Raw genomic sequence first — 15,770 nt, 5'->3', positions numbered from 1 at the left:
TAACGTATTTCTGCATTAGTCATGTTATAAAAGAAGAAAAATATTTCTAATTTTAAACTAGCTTTTCCCTAAGAAAGCAAATTCTAACTGCATACTAAGTTACATAGATAAATGTGGATGAGAACTATTTTTTGAAAACATTATTTGTATATGGTAACAGCTGTGAAGATTTAAAGAATTTTACTTTAAAATAGCTCTTTGTATTATTTTTAGTTGCTAGGCAAGTAATGTTAATTGATTATTTAATGAAAGAAATTCAAACTGTTGTTTTAAATTTCATTAATATAATTATACGGATTTTCAGTAGAGGGAGCCCAAAGCTTTAAAATAGAAAATGAAGGATTTCCATATTTTATTTTCTCTCTGTTGACTTTGTAATGGTTTTTTATTTTTGTGTGGGTTAATTTTCTTTTTATTCTTTTGGAACAAATTATTAGTACAAGTATAGAAAATGTTTCTGGCTTTTAAAAGAATATTTCTTAACATTTATGTAAAATAATTTCTGACTGGTATGTTTTTAGTTATAAATTTTAGTCTGATTGATAAACTATACTATTTTATTTTGAGAGAGTAAAACAACTCACAATTAGTCAAAGACCAAAAAAGATAGCAATCTTATTATATTAAAATTATCATAAAAGAGAGCGTTCTATCTGTCAGAGGTTAGGTTTGGTTTTCAATCTCTTGGTCTGGAATTCCATATATAAGCAATGGCTTTTTACTCTGAAAATACAATTCTTGCAGAGAAAATTTGTGCAATTAATGAAAGTCAACAATTAGGCAAGTCTTGTTTTTTATACATTATATTGTATTTTTTATTACTCAGTGAGGTCTAATTAACCTCTGTACCTCACTTCTCAATGCCTTTACTTGATTCTCACTTCTATTCCTCTCATTTCTAGGATAAAAGTGTAGTTACTGCACCCTTACACCTTAAACATTTAGGTTCTCTAGTGAGGACCAAATACTCAGATATTAGACTTTTTATACTCAGGACTTCGTATAGGAAGGTCCACTTACAACAGGCCCAATTTTCTTTCTTCCCTAGTGCTTGGAAGAGAACAAAGTTGCTTTTTGTCATTCAGATAACTCTTGAGGAACCTAGCCCCAATCAAAAGGTACTATTTTGTGGTTAGTGAGCTTCCATGTCTTCCTCTCCCAATCCTGATAATGCAGAACTTTTGCTGAGCAAAAACTAGCTCTCTCCTCTGCTACTGCTCCCATTTTCCTCACCCCTATATGTCTCAGCCCTATCCCAGTCCAGCTCTGTCTGTCCCTTCCATTGTATACTCTGCAATATTCATTCTATTGTTAATAAATTTCCCTTCATCTTGGGCATCTTCCTCTTGTGTTCCTTCCATTTTCTGGCATTTATGAAGACCTGGCTCACCCCTGAAGACATCTGATTTTCTGGCCATTCTCCTCAGTTATGAATATACCTTTCTTCATGTACCCTGACACACTGGACTAAGAAGAGGAGTAGGCATATTCATTGTTTTCCTCTTCTGCTCCCAGACCATCATTACTCAGCAACATGTTCTCCTTCAAGGTTTACCCTCTATTCAGCTGTTACCCCATCTAGATCTTGGTGGCAATTCTCTTCTGGCTCTTTCCTTTCTTAAGGTGTTTAGCATCCTCATACTAGTAGTAGTAGGCCTCCACCAGTCATGGACGACCATGGATCAGCCCCTTGAAGAGCCACAGGCCACAGCTGTGCAGTCCGATACAGGAGCCACAGCTCCTGAGTGACTTATAACCAGTAACTGCCACGTCCCGTGTTGTATCTACCCCATGAGGAGTAGCTGGAGTGTCCTCTCCAGGGCATTGGCCTGGGCAGATCAATATGGAAAACAAGCTGTTGCCCAATGCAGCAGGTTTTCCCTCTCCGTGACATTGGTGGATCCAAAGGAGAGGCAGAGCCAATACAGTTTGGCACCAGTGCTGCCGCAGAAGTTGCCAGAGGGATGTGACGTCCAACATGCGCCTAAGGGACTCCGAACTCCTGATTTTTCCTCAGGGTTTACTCCCGAAGCCTTTCCTATATATGGGTGTAGCTGCAAGGCAGCGGAGGTTTAAAATCAGGGTTCCTTCCCTTAGGTGGGTTGCCTGCCAAGGCTAATGAGCCCCACCTGCCTGAAGCGACTGGTTTTAAGGCGCCAGTGACTCGCCTTTGCCCCTTCTCCTGTTAGTGGAAACAGTTCCCCCACGAGAAGGCCAGGAGTTGGGCTTCAGTTGTCAGAGGCTATTTGAGACGCATGCCATTGGAGCATTTTATAGAGAGTGGGAGCTTATCCCCACTCCCACCCGGCATGACAAACCTTTGGAACCACCCTCATACTAGAGGACATTAATATGTATGTTCATTTCCCCTAAAACACTATAGGCTTTCAATTCCCCAACCTCTTGGTATATTAGAGTTTTAATTTGTATTTCTTTAATTATTAGTGATCTAGAGCATTTTAATATGATTATTGATAGCTTTGATTTCTTCTCTTGAAAACTTCTTTTCATAATCTTTGACCATTTATCAATTGGGGAATGGTTCTTATTTTATAAAGTTAGCTCAGTTCCCTATATATTTGAGAAATAAAGCCTTTATCAAGAAACTTGCTGTAAAATTTTCCCTCAGCTTCAAGTTTTCCTCCTAATTTTACCTGCATTGCTTTTGTTTGTACAAAAATTTATATCATTGTATATGTAATAAAAATGAATCATTTTACCTATTATGTTCCTCTCTCTCTTGTTTGGTTATGAACTCTTCTCTTATCCACAAATATGGAAGGTATTTTTTCTATTTTTCCTTAATTTGCTTATGATATGCTTTATGTCTAATTTGTTTATCCATCTTGAACTGGTGTAAGGTATTAGACTTTGCCAACTTTCTGCCAGACTACTTTCCAGTATTCCATGCAGTTTTTATCAGATAGTGAGGTCTTTCCCCAATAGCTGGAATCTTTTGGGTTTATTATCCATTAAAATGTAATCTTGCCCATGTAGCAACCTTGCTCATGTTCAACATTTTATCAAGAGTGTCCAAGGTAAGAGCCACTATGGCTAGTTTGTTTGTGTATGCAAAGACATCAGTTCACTTGCCTTACATCTCATACTCTGGTCCTGTTTTTATCAGGACTCAGATGATCAGTTCCAGGTTTAAATAAAAAATTATGGGGCTGTGAGTGCAACCCTTCCTTAACCTTGCATAGATGTCAGTAGTCAGTAAAAAGCCATCATTAGATCGGGTATAAGTTTTGCTGCCCTGGTAGATTTTTTTTTGTTTGTTTCATATTAATGGCCATATCGTGCAAGTCAGCTTATCTCATTCCTTTTTTGGGGGGGGAGGGGGACAATGAGGGTTAAGTGACTTGCCCATGGTCACACAGCTAGTAAGTCTCAAGTATCTGAGGTTGGATTTGAACTCAGGTCCTCCTGAATCCAGGGCCAGTGCTTTATCCACTATGCCACCTAGCTGCCCCAAGTCAGCTTATCTCAATGCCAACCAGATAGTATTATGTCGCACAAGAGCCAAACGTATTAATCAGATCCAGCCAGGCCCCCCACATGTTCTCTTTTTGTGACTGCAGCAAGATAGACTGTTGCAAGAAATCATGTTCACTGTAGCCATCAATTGGCATGAAGTCCTTTTGGCACCCACTGATACATCCATTCTTAGAGCTCTTGTCATCAGATCTTTTTGATAGGACCAGTGCAGCTATGGTATTATCAAAGGATATGGGTCTCCATTTGGGTATGGGTCACTCCTTTGGGAATTAATTATATTTATGTGTTATCCTTTTTGGTCATGCAACATGTACTCTACTTTTGGAAAGGTCTTAGTATAAAAAAAGCACAAGATTCCTTTAGTATTTTCAAAGATCCATGATTTAATCAGTATGGGGTGATGCTTCCAGTGATGCCAGTTGGTGGTACTCCTCTACAACTTTTCCATCTAAGGAAATCTGTCACTCTATATACTAGTTTATTGTATGTGGCTTTGTAAATACAACACTAGACTTGGAGCCAGGAAATGTTGGATTCAAGTCCTGACTTAGATACTTAGTAACTGTGTGATTCTGAGTCAGTCTCAAAGTTTCCTTATCTGTGAAATGAGAATAATAATAGCATCTCCCTTATAGCACTTCTGGGAGGCGGCTCAAATGAGATAATATATTGAAACACTTTGCAAACCTTAAAGTGATACATAAATTAGAGCTAAGTTAGGATTTTTCAGTGCTTTCTGTGTGGCAGATGTCTTGTCATTCAAGGTACTGGGGATACAAAGACAAAAATGAAGCAATCCCTGCCCTCATAGAACTTACATTCTATTGGGGGAATCAGCATTCTTCAGGTTAAAAAGTAAACGAATCCTTCAGTGGACTAAGTCAGGAAAAATAAGCTGCTTCTCTTAAGACAGATCATTACAACAAACTCAAGGACATGTCCCAATTGTCTTGTTGTATTACTGTTGTTGTACTGGCTTTGAAAAGTAACTTTTAATTTGATCATCAACAAAGACAAAGATTTATGTAGATAGAATTTTAAAATTATAGGTGAATTACAAAATCCAATCTAAAAAGTGCATCATTTATAAGTTGCCAAAATGATGCCTCCTTTGTGTGTGTGTGTGTGTGTGGGGGGCGCAATTGGGGTTAAGTGACTTGTCCAGGTTCACACAGCTAGTAAGTGTCAAGTGTCTGAGGCCAGATTTGAACTCAGGTACTCCTGACTCCAGGGCCGGTGCTCTATCCACTGCGTCACCTGGCTGCTCCGATGCCACCTTTTTTTAAAAAAAGTTTTTTGGGGCAGCTAGGTGGCGTAGTAAATAAAGCACCGGCCCTGGATTCAGGAGTACCTGAGCTCAAATCTGGCCTCAGACACTTGACACTTACTAGCTGTGTGAACCTGGGCAAGTCACTTAACCCTCATTGCCGCCCCCCCCAAGTTTTTTAATCTGTTTATTAACATAACAGAAAGAAATAATAAAATGGATTTCTGATTAAATTTTTTTCTGAAGTAACTGAATGGTTAGAGAGAACAATTTTAAAAATTAAGAAATATTGTGCCCAAAACGAAGCCTTTATTGATGATGTGGTGAAAATGTTATTATTGTCATTTAAAATATTTAGCTGTGTACACTGATCTTTTTACTCTTTCTTCCACATCTCAGTAAATTTGTATACTCACATTCTTATACAGTGAACTGTATAATTGGATGACCTTGGGCATTATCTAAAATCAGTAATGCTTTAAATGTTATATTGTTGTCGCTGCAATATTTTCCAACAGCTGGGCTAACCAAACTTAAAAACTAGTTTTCAAAAATAGCTTTAGGCAACTGTGCTTTCTTATTTGATCACCAAAAAACACCCAACAACTGGAAGCTACTGGTTGTAGCCTCTCACCTCTAGTGTGAGGATTTTGAGACTGATAAACAAGCATTGATTTAAATTCAAAATCCTCTTTTGCATTACCTTCCAATAAATGTCTTAGGCAGTTCTTAGACACTTTAAGTCCAGGTGATTTTTCTTTCTTAGAAATATAAGTTCTGAAAGGCATTCTTTTCCAAACCAATAAGCCTGTTTGATCCACATTAACAATTTGTTTATCAGTTTCTTCAATGATTTTCTTCAAAACCTCTTTAGCTGTCACATCTTTATCTTCACTGACTGCTTCTTCAGTAATTTTAATAGTATTCAATTGAACTTGATTTTGAAAGCAATAAAACCAACCAAGGTTTGCAGTAAAAGCTTCTTTATTATCTACTTTAGTTGTATTTGTTACACTGCCAGAAATAAACTTGAAGCTTTTGTGTGTGAGATCATGGATTCTTGAAGACTGAAAAAACATAGTCTCCTTTCTGGATAATTCCCTGTCCTCTTCCCCCTAACCCAACCTACTTACTACTTATCCCTAAGATCTATGAGAGACTGTGGAAGGTGCCACTGATGACCACTATTGGGCTAGTCCACCAACCCTCTTATATAATTACTTCAGTGTGTTGCTTAGTCATAGGGGCAGCTGGGTAGTACAGTAGATAGATCACTGGCTTTGGAGTCAGGAGGATGTCAGTTCAAATCCAGCCTTAGACACTTGACACTTACTGGCTGTGTGACCCTGGGCAAGTCACTTAACCCTGATTGACTCAAATATTCAGGGGCATTTCCAGTCACCCTGATTTATATTTTGCCACTGGATCCAGATGGCTCTGGAGGAGAGAGTGAAACTATCCTCCCTCACTTAAGTCCAATTCATCGCAAGTCATTACATCACTTCCCAAAGTCGTGGTCCTCTTCAAGAATGAAGGGCAAACAACATAGTATCATAGATGTACAGCTGGGGAGTACTTTATATATAATTTGGTTCAAACCCTTCACTTTACGAATGACAAAACTGAGGCCCAGGGAGATGAACACGACTTGCTCACTGACTAATTACAGAGTAAGAGACAGGATCTGAACCCAGGTTTTCTGCCTCCAAGTCTAGCAAATTTTCCACTTATGCACCACACTGCTTCCATATTCATCCAGGCTTGAAGAGAATTTAGAATCAGCATAATTCTGTTTTTCAGGTGTTCACAGTCCCAGAAGAATCCAAGTGATAGTTTTGCAAAGCAAGGTGAACTAACTAAAGAAAAAGAAAGAATTGATGACAGTTCTCTTGTAAGATGGTCTGATACAGAACCAAAAGGTTTGTAAACCATACAAAGCTCTTTAAAATTTGAATTTCTGCTTATTGCATTTCCAGTAACTTGATTTTTATTTTAAAAGCAAACATTTTATATTTTCTTCTATTTAAATTGCACAGTAGGCTAAAGGATAATTGTCATTATGAAAAATATTAGGAAGGACCACTGAATTAATTTAAAATAAAGACAAGTTTCTCAACTTAGTAACTACTTAACAAAGTTAAATTTGAATCTTATATTTTAGGGTTTTTTAAAGGGTTTATATCCATGAGCTATATTATCCTGATAGGATAGTTGGTATCCCCAAATCCAGTGATCAACAATGTTCGAGGCTGCAGAGAGGTTAAGATGTTTGAAGATTGAGAAAAGGTCATAGATTTGCCAATTAATAGATCCTGGTAACTCTGGAGGGAGCAAATTTTCCTTTGGATGATGAGGTCAGAAGTCAGATTGCTAAGGGCTTAGCACTGAATGAGAGGAGAGGATGTGGAGAAGAGAAGACTGTTGAGGGAAGAGAAGAGTACATGTCTCACAGAGTTTAACAGAGAATGAAAGGAGAGATATAGTATGATAGATAGCAGGGAGAGGACATCAGTTGAAGGTTTTTTAAGTATGTGGGAGACATAGTTATGTTTGTTGGCCTCAGGGAAGGAACCAGTAGTGGGAAGGAAAGATTGAAGATTGGAGGAGTGCAGAGGAATTGTAGAGAGGGCAGTTTGGTGGAGAAAATTGAAAAGGACAAGTTCAAGAAATTGTTTAACGATTTCTCTTTTCAAGGAGGTATAAAGGAGGAAATAGTGGGGAAATACATATGGTGATGTGAGATGAGAAGGAAGGAAGAAGAGTGGGTTCTCAGCAAATAGCTTCAATATTTTTCACTGAAGTGTGAGGCAAGGTCTTCAGCAGACAGAGGGTGGGGTATCATTGGAAGCTTGAGGAGAAATAAATAGGTTTAGAATAGCTTCTGTGTTATATGGGAAGGCACATTGATGATGAAGGCATTAAAAAGGATCACCTTACTGCAGTGTTGAAATTTTGTACCACATCTATGGAGGGCCCAGCTAGCATGGTTTTGTGATTTTTCCCCTCTAGCTCTGCTCAGCAGCATGTGAACTGGAATGAGTATCGGTGGTCGTGTTTTAGCACGGTGTGGTTGGCAGTAGAAGAAGGGCACAAACGACTGAAGAGGAAAAGATAATATAGAATTGAACTGATTCATCAATGGGTCTAGAAAGGGAAAAAGGAAAGTATAGCCAATAGCAGGGGTATTGGATGGTCTATGAAAGAACTGAAGAAGTCCAGTGAGGACAAAGAACAGTGTTAGGGGTTTCAAAGAAGGCATAAGGAAAGATGGAATGATAAAAGATTATGATCAGATCATAGACTTTTGGAGTTCATAAACATGGAAGTAGATCACTTGTGGGTAATAACAAGAATGAGAGTATGGCCATCTCTGTGCGTAGCTGAAATAGAGTATGGAACAGTAGGTCATGGGGACTGAGTAGTTTAAAGAACTGGAAAGATCACATGTATGAGGGAGCATCAGTATACTGACATCCTGTTGTATGAAGACAGGCGTTTGGGTGGAGAGAAACATTGAGCCCTGCAAAAAATTCATGGAGGAAGGTAAGGTAATTCTTCAGGGTCCATCAGGATTTGGATTGGATGATAAATTTGGATTAGGTGAACCTCAAAGGAAGAGAGGTTGCTGAGAGATGGTGGCAGGTGAAGAGTCCAGAGGTAGAAGCAGGAGGAGTATTTTGACTCTTCCACCTTGACCAGTGATGAGTGAACTATGAACAAAAATACACTCAGTATATAATGGAAGCTTACAGTATTGGAAAAGGTATCTGGGGATTTTTTTTTTGTCATCAGCAGGGAACTGTGTCTTGGTGAGTATGAGAAGATGGGATGAGTGAGAAAGGAAAAGGGAAGATGAAACAAGTTTGTTAATTGTGGAGATAGAATTCCAGAGAGTACAGTGGAAGGGGTAGATAGATCTGAGTGGGACATTGAGGGGGGAGTAGGGTTGAGGGGGTTGGCACTGGGGAAGGCTGTTTTGTATACTGGCAGTCCAAGGTTCAGAAGCACTGGGTTGGGGAGATTTATGAGGAAATTTGGATGTACTAAAAATTGAGGAATGAGTCCAGGGAGAGTATTGGTGCTTGTAGAGAATGTTGTTGAAGGAAAAAAGGTGATTAGACTGTTAAAGGCCTTATTTTAGGTACAGCTTGTAAAAGATGGTGGTGATGGGCCTATGAGGCCTAGTAATTTTATTTCACAGTAAGCAGGAGCAGGAAGGTCTGGTCAGGGAGCAGTGTGAGGTGGGTGGGTTTGATGTTTGGTGGGAGTTGACTTGTGGAGTAGTGGAGAAAGAATTGGGTCAAAGATAAATTCAGGAAACAGGGATCAAGGCTGAATCAGTGCATGTCAACAGAGATCAAGGGTCAGATGGAAGTGATCAAAGGCTGATGCAGGTTGACCCACTTGAGGCTAATGAAAGGTTACTGAAAGGGAAAGAGGTTGGAGGCCAGTGGTTGGATACATTTAAAGTGTTTTTCTTCATGCTTGTGTTTTTTAAATTTCTGGGTTTTAAAGATATTTTTTTCCCCAAATGACTTTTGATCTTCATGCCTAGGTTAATGGGGCATGTAAAATTAAAAGGGCTTCATCAGTACTGAGTAGAAACAAACTGTGAAGTGTTTATGTGATGCTTTGTGAATTATCAACCTAATTTATGCTACTTAGACATGCTGCTTTTTTTGCTACCTATAAGAGCTGATATTTTTACTCTGACCCTTATTAACTATTTTCCAAAGAGAAAATAAATTTATAAAATTCCAGAGAATCACATGTTAAGAAATATATAAATATGCCTGATTTTCTTAATGTTATTTTATATTGCAACCAAATACAGTAGGGAAAATATAGCAGGAGTTACCTAACCTGGCATCCATAAAGTTGTTTTTTTTAAGTACTTTGATAACTATATTTTAATAATGGTTTCCTTTTCAATCCAGTGTATCTTCTGCATTAACACCACAATTCAGAGAAAGGGTCCAAAGATTTCACTGGACTGCCCAAAGGGTCCCTGACACATAAAAAAGTTAAGATGAATTATTATAGGCATCAACTGTTAGTCATTGTTCTGGAAACATCAAAATATCTTCTTTTGTAGTTTTCTGCTCCTCCATTGGTTATTCTTTGAAGATACACTGCAGCTAAATAAAAAACTTCTGTTTTAATGAAGTTTGAATACAACATACTTAATAGTATTTAAAAATTTCAAATTAACATATAAGATAGTTTTCAACAGTCATTTTTATAAGAATTTTGCATTCAAATTTTCACCTCATTCCTTCCCTTTTCCCTCCTGAAGACAGCAAGCAATCTGATATAAGTTATACATGTATAATCATGTTAAACAAATTTCCACAATAGTCACATTATTTTGGCCACATTTATGCCTCTTTTGCTTTTTAAGACTTTAATACTGGAAATAGAGAATGTGAACATCAGGAAGAGGAGAGAAGAAACCAAGAAGACACATATTCTGATTCAAAAATGGTATCCTGTTCAACTGCCAAGAAGTCAAAGAAAAGACTTAGAAGTCATGTCCTTGAATATAGTAATACTCCCTTTCTGGAGGAATCAACATTGCAGTCAGTAAGTTTATAGGATTTAGGTGGGTCTAATATGTGCAATATTAATATTGTTAAATTATGGTTGGTAAAAATTTCAATAAAAGACTTCCAAACCTGTTGTTCATCTATTCTATGATCTATCAATCTGTCTTTACTGGTTCTATGATTTCATTGGTTTAGGAAGCTCCTGTTCCTATGGATCAGCACCTTCTTGGCAATATATAATCCTAGAAAGTTGTATGGAACACTGGGAAGTTAAGTGACTTACCCAGGGCCACATAGTCACACAGCCAATGAATGTGTGGTTCAGAGGCCAGCTTTCTATTTACTGTCTTATGTTGCCTCTATCTGCTTTTATTATTTGCCTTATTTCCCACTTTACTCTGTATTCATGTGCTGTAATTTCACAATATAGAATTATATTTCTTACTTCCATGTGTCCTTAATATTCTGATAATAGAATGTACTATTTATTTGGATATTGTGACAAGTGAAGAAATCACATCCAGAAAACACACAGCATCCAAACTACTATACTGGAAAGATTTTGTTTTTCCTTAATGATTTTAGAAGATACTTGAGTGTCTTGTGGTACCTCTCAAACATCATTATTTATATTATTTATCATTATACATTACTATACCTCCAAAAGGTGTTAGAAATTGAAATGACTTTGTACTGACTAATTTTGCTTAGAATTAGTTTTTTTTATATTTTCCTTACACATGCATGTTTACTTGTTATTTGTTTCTTATTTGATAAAAATACAAACCCAAACCAACTGAGCTGCTTGATCTTTCTGATTGGTTTGGCATCAGGAAAATGGAAGCTTACTGTAACTCTTTGGAAACATTTTAGTGAGTTGCTTTTAGTTGTCTTGATCATAGTTCTTTTTTGTTAACTGTTTTGTTAACATGCTGAGTATCCCTAAGTCATAAAATTATACAAATCTTCTGATGTGTGATTATTTACAGTATTTTATATCTTGCTTTTTTCCCTAGATATTGAACTAAAGAAGGAGAAAAGACTCAGAGACACACAGAGCTAGCTTTTATTAAGGCCTTGTGAACAGTGCTAGAGCTATCTCCCCCCCCCCCCATTTATTCTGTGCTTTCTTCCCTTTGGCTATTCTTTCCCCTTCCTTCTATACCAAAGCAGATATGAAATTCATGTCTAGCATGGATAGACTAATTTAAATAGGACTTCAGTAACCTCTTACAAAATGAAATCTCAGAATTCTATGACTACTGCCAATTCTAGGAGGTGCCTCTTCTCATTGTTTAAAGTTAAATAGGAATGAATCCTGCCTTGGGAATCTGAGAACTGAGGTTCGAATCCTAACTTTGCTGCTTACAACTAGTATGAATTTGGAGGAAGTCTTCCCCTTTTTTGGCCTTTGTTTTCTCACATGTAGAATGAGGGAGTTGAACTAGATGATCTCTTATGTAGTTTTCGACTCTAAATCTTTTGGCTTGGTTTTTACCATCTCCCCCCTCCCTTTCTCCCTGAATTAACCAGCTTATTAACTAAGTTTTGGTTGAGTTGGTGGGTTAATAATAATGGCAACAGTAACTAACATCATAGCGCTTACTATGTGCCAGGTACTGTGCTAAATGCTTTACAATAATTATTTCATGTGATTCTTACAACAATCCTGGGAAGTAGGTGCTAATATCCTTATTTTACAGATGAGGAAACTGAGGCAAATGGAAGTTAAGTGACTTGCCCAAGGTCACATAGCTAGTATCTGAGGCCATATTTGAACTCAGGCTGTCCTGACTCCAGACCTCACTCTTTATCTATTTATTTATATGGCATAAATGGCCTTGGTTAGTCATTTTCAGTCACGTATGACTCGTTGTGACTCCATTTAGGGTTTTCTTGGAGTGGTTTGCCATTTCCTTCTCCAGCTAATTTTACAGATGAGGAAACTGAAGCAAACAGATTTAAGTGAGTTTGCCAGGCTCACACAGTTAGTAAGTGTCTGAGGCCAGATTGGAACTCGGGAAGATGAGTCTTCTTGACTCCAGGTCCAGTACTCTATCCACTGTGCCACCTAGTGACCCCATAAATGGTGTTAGCATTATGTGTATGCTTTCTGTATCAAGGGGTCTGAGATGAATATGGGGAGAACTTAGGAGTAATACAAATATTAGACTTTCAGTATAGAGGAGCTACAACTTTTGATTAGGTCTTGGTTTTCAGATTGCTTGATTTGTTTTCTGCTGTTACGTTAGTTGATCTTGGTACTTAGGCAACCAGCAACACAGTTCTCCTGTATTTACAAGTCAAAATGTTTTCAAAAACCTTCCTTTTATTATAGCTAAGTTAACAATACTAAAGTGTTTTTTAAAATCTTTAGTCAATGTATTTTTTCTTCAATGATGATATGGTATTAAAATTGGTGTTCAATAAAGTCAATTTGAATAATACTAATGTATATTCTTTACATTATTTGTGTTGTATAGAAAGAACAAGAACATGATTCATTGCCTTCTGAATGTGGAGATCCAAGTGAAAATGACTTTTTGCATGATCTTAAAGCCTTACATGGACATGCTCTGGAGACGGTGGAAATTGGTTTTATGAAACCTCCCACTTTTGAGACTCAGGAGGTTGTTGTAAGTTGTGCCCAGAACAGCTTTCCTGACCCTTCAGCCACTGATCCTTTTCATAACCTGAATCCTGTTTGCAGTGATGCTCTGGAGATTTCTTCCATTGTTGACAATGTCAGTATGTTGGTGACAGAGGCAGAAGTTCCTGTTCTGAGAAAATTGCGAAGCAGAAACTTTGAGGATAAACAATTGTTTGTCTCTGTTGAACCAAGTAAGTATCAACTGTTGTTTGGTGGCTGAACCACATAAAGTATTGGAGAACTATCATTTTTGTACTTTGTCCCCATCACCTGCTTGCTTTTCTTCACCTTTCCCTAAGCAAAGGAAACAGTTTTGTATGTCATGATTGTGGAATGTGTTCTCTTGCTTAGAGACTGAAGGCTTTGCTGGTTTGTACTACAGATCTTGTTATATTGTCTGGTTGGTTTCGTGCTAGTATGAGTTCTTTTTTTTTTTTTTTTTTAAGTGAGGCAATTGGGGTTAAGTGACTTGCCCAGGGTCACACAGCTAGTAAGTGTTAAGTGTCTGAGGCTGGATTTGAACTCAGGTACTCCTGACTCCAGGGCTGGTGCTCTATCCACTGCGCCACCTAGCTGCCCCTAGTATGAGTTCTTGATGGGGAAGGTGTTTTATTATCATTTTTACAAGATGTAGATTGATTAAAAGACTCAGTGAGAGCCAGTATCCTTATATTCAGGAAGTTAAGATACAGTGAACTTGTGTTAAATAGAACATTTCATTGTTAGGACTAGAACCCAATCTGTAAAGTCCTTATTTTTTATTCATTTAGGCCTCTAAATCCCTTAAGAATTGGCACATAGTTTGCATTTATAGAACAGCATTGATTTATATTGAGGATCAGAACATTTGTGTTTGCATATTCTACCTATGTGATCTTGATAAAATTAATTAATGTGGGGTACAATTTTTTTTCCATTTGCAAAATAGGCTTTAGACTAGATTTTTTAAAATGTCCCTTTGAATAGTAAAGTCCTGTGACTGCTAGAAAACATCATACATTATAGAGGTAAGTAAAGCATAGAAGGACAAGCCAATTTTTGAATTTTCCATCCTGTTATAATGATTTCCTCTAGTTTTTATTTACTCTAAATGATATTTGGCATCAGTTACAAGGCTCAATAATTAATGGTTAATAATAGCAACTCATTTTAATACATTTTTCTTTTTTAGTTGTTGTTTCCAGTGATGAAGAAGGGCCTATTGAACAAAACAATTCAGATACACTTAATTTACAACATAAAGAAGGCTATGAGCTTGTCATTAAAGATGGGGAAGGAGTAAGTGAATTGGAGTTGCCAGAAGAAACACTTCTGACAGCATCTAAGTCTGTGCAGGTAACCCAACCCTGATAGAGTATCAATATTGACTGAGAATCCCTATTTTTTTCTTAACAAGTGAATTAATTCCAATCAAAATGCTTTAAAAAGGTTTTCTATATGACATATATACATATATAGGCATAACATAATCATGTTAGTTGTAGCAAAACATACAATTGCTTTATCATTTTGAAGTAAAAGGAACATGCTGCTTAATTTTGTCATTCCTAGTTATCAGCCAAAAGATTATTTTGATTTAAATACATTTCTTCTTTCTTTGTAATTCCCATAATTCATTTAAGCAAGCATGTTTTCCTTGTATTTGCTAAAATAAGCAATACCATTCTCCTAGTATGCATGTAATACCAAGGCCTAATACAAGGCTGTTGGGAGTTTTGGCTCCTCCTTAGTACTCTGCTCAAATTTTCATGAATGATGATATTACTGATTAAGGGTATTGAAATAGTAAGCAACGCAGAATACTTAATGAGTCAGGAGATGGGTGGATTATCTTGTTCAAGGAATAGAAGGATGCCAGTGTTACTGGGTTGAAGAGTATTTGGGGAGGGGGATAAAGGTTTAAGAAGACCAGAGACAGGAAGGAGGCTAGGTTGTGAAAAGTTCCGAATGCCAAACAATAGGACCCATGCCCAGCAAATTGGCAAAGATAACAAAAGAGAGGAATAATACAATGATATTCTTAGCGTGTAAATTGTTCTCTTGGTTCTGCTCAATTTATTCCCTATTACTTTATACAGGTCTTCCCAGGATTCTCTGAAATCCATCATTAAAAAAATAATACCACAATATTTCTTTACATTTCTATAACATCATTTTTTTAGCAGTTTCTCAATTTATTTTGGTTGATGATGGACTCCTTTAGAGTCCAGTTCTTTGCAACTGCAAAAAGAGCTGATCTTAATATCGCTTTGTGCATATGAGTATCTTATCTTTTTATTTGATTTCTCTGCAATATAAACCTAGTAGGGGTATTCATGGTTCAAAGGGAAAGTGTGCAGTTGAACAGTCAAGGCCAAGACTAGCAATCTTAAAAAATTTAACCAGAACTGGGGTGATGGTCTCAGAAATTACTGAAGAATCAAGGGATTGGAGGTCATGCTGAGGAAGGATAGGTTAAGGAGGAATGATGCATAGGGAGAAATGGAATTATAGAAAATTATGTTAAGGTAAAAGAATTTCAAAGTTCTTGATTATGGAAGTAGAACACTTGTGGGTGATGGCAAGATCAGGTGTATGACGTTTGTTGTATGTAGCTGAGGTGGAGTGAAGTTCATGGCAATTGAGTAGGTTGATGAACTTGGAAACCAAGATATTTAATGGAATAGCAATAAATAAAAAATAAAATAAATGATTACATGAAATTAAAAAACATCTGGACAACACAATTATTGCATCTTGACTATCTATGAAACAAAGAAAAATACTTAATGTCCCTCAGTCTGAACAGATGCCTTATTCTTCATCTATA

The 15,770-nt window shown here is 37.1% G+C and overlaps 1 protein-coding gene across 3 annotated transcripts in view; it reads left to right on the top strand.

Moving 5' to 3' along the window:
* Positions 1 to 15,770, top strand: part of SENP7 (SUMO specific peptidase 7) — a 183,821-nt gene that overhangs the window by 101,925 nt on the left and 66,126 nt on the right. For all 3 annotated transcript variants that reach the window (XM_043992005.1, XM_043992004.1, XM_043992006.1), the window contains exons 7-10: positions 6,566 to 6,684; positions 10,167 to 10,348; positions 12,795 to 13,152; positions 14,133 to 14,296. In XM_043992005.1, the coding sequence (XP_043847940.1) occupies positions 6,566 to 6,684; positions 10,167 to 10,348; positions 12,795 to 13,152; positions 14,133 to 14,296 (823 nt within the window). The remainder of the gene's footprint in view (positions 1 to 6,565; positions 6,685 to 10,166; positions 10,349 to 12,794; positions 13,153 to 14,132; positions 14,297 to 15,770) is intronic.

Source organism: Dromiciops gliroides, chromosome 3 (genome assembly GCF_019393635.1).
Source record: "Dromiciops gliroides isolate mDroGli1 chromosome 3, mDroGli1.pri, whole genome shotgun sequence".
Taxonomy (NCBI): domain Eukaryota; kingdom Metazoa; phylum Chordata; class Mammalia; order Microbiotheria; family Microbiotheriidae; genus Dromiciops; species Dromiciops gliroides.
The sequence above is the reverse complement of the archived record's forward strand: the minus strand, read 5'-3'. Positions and strand labels throughout refer to the sequence as shown.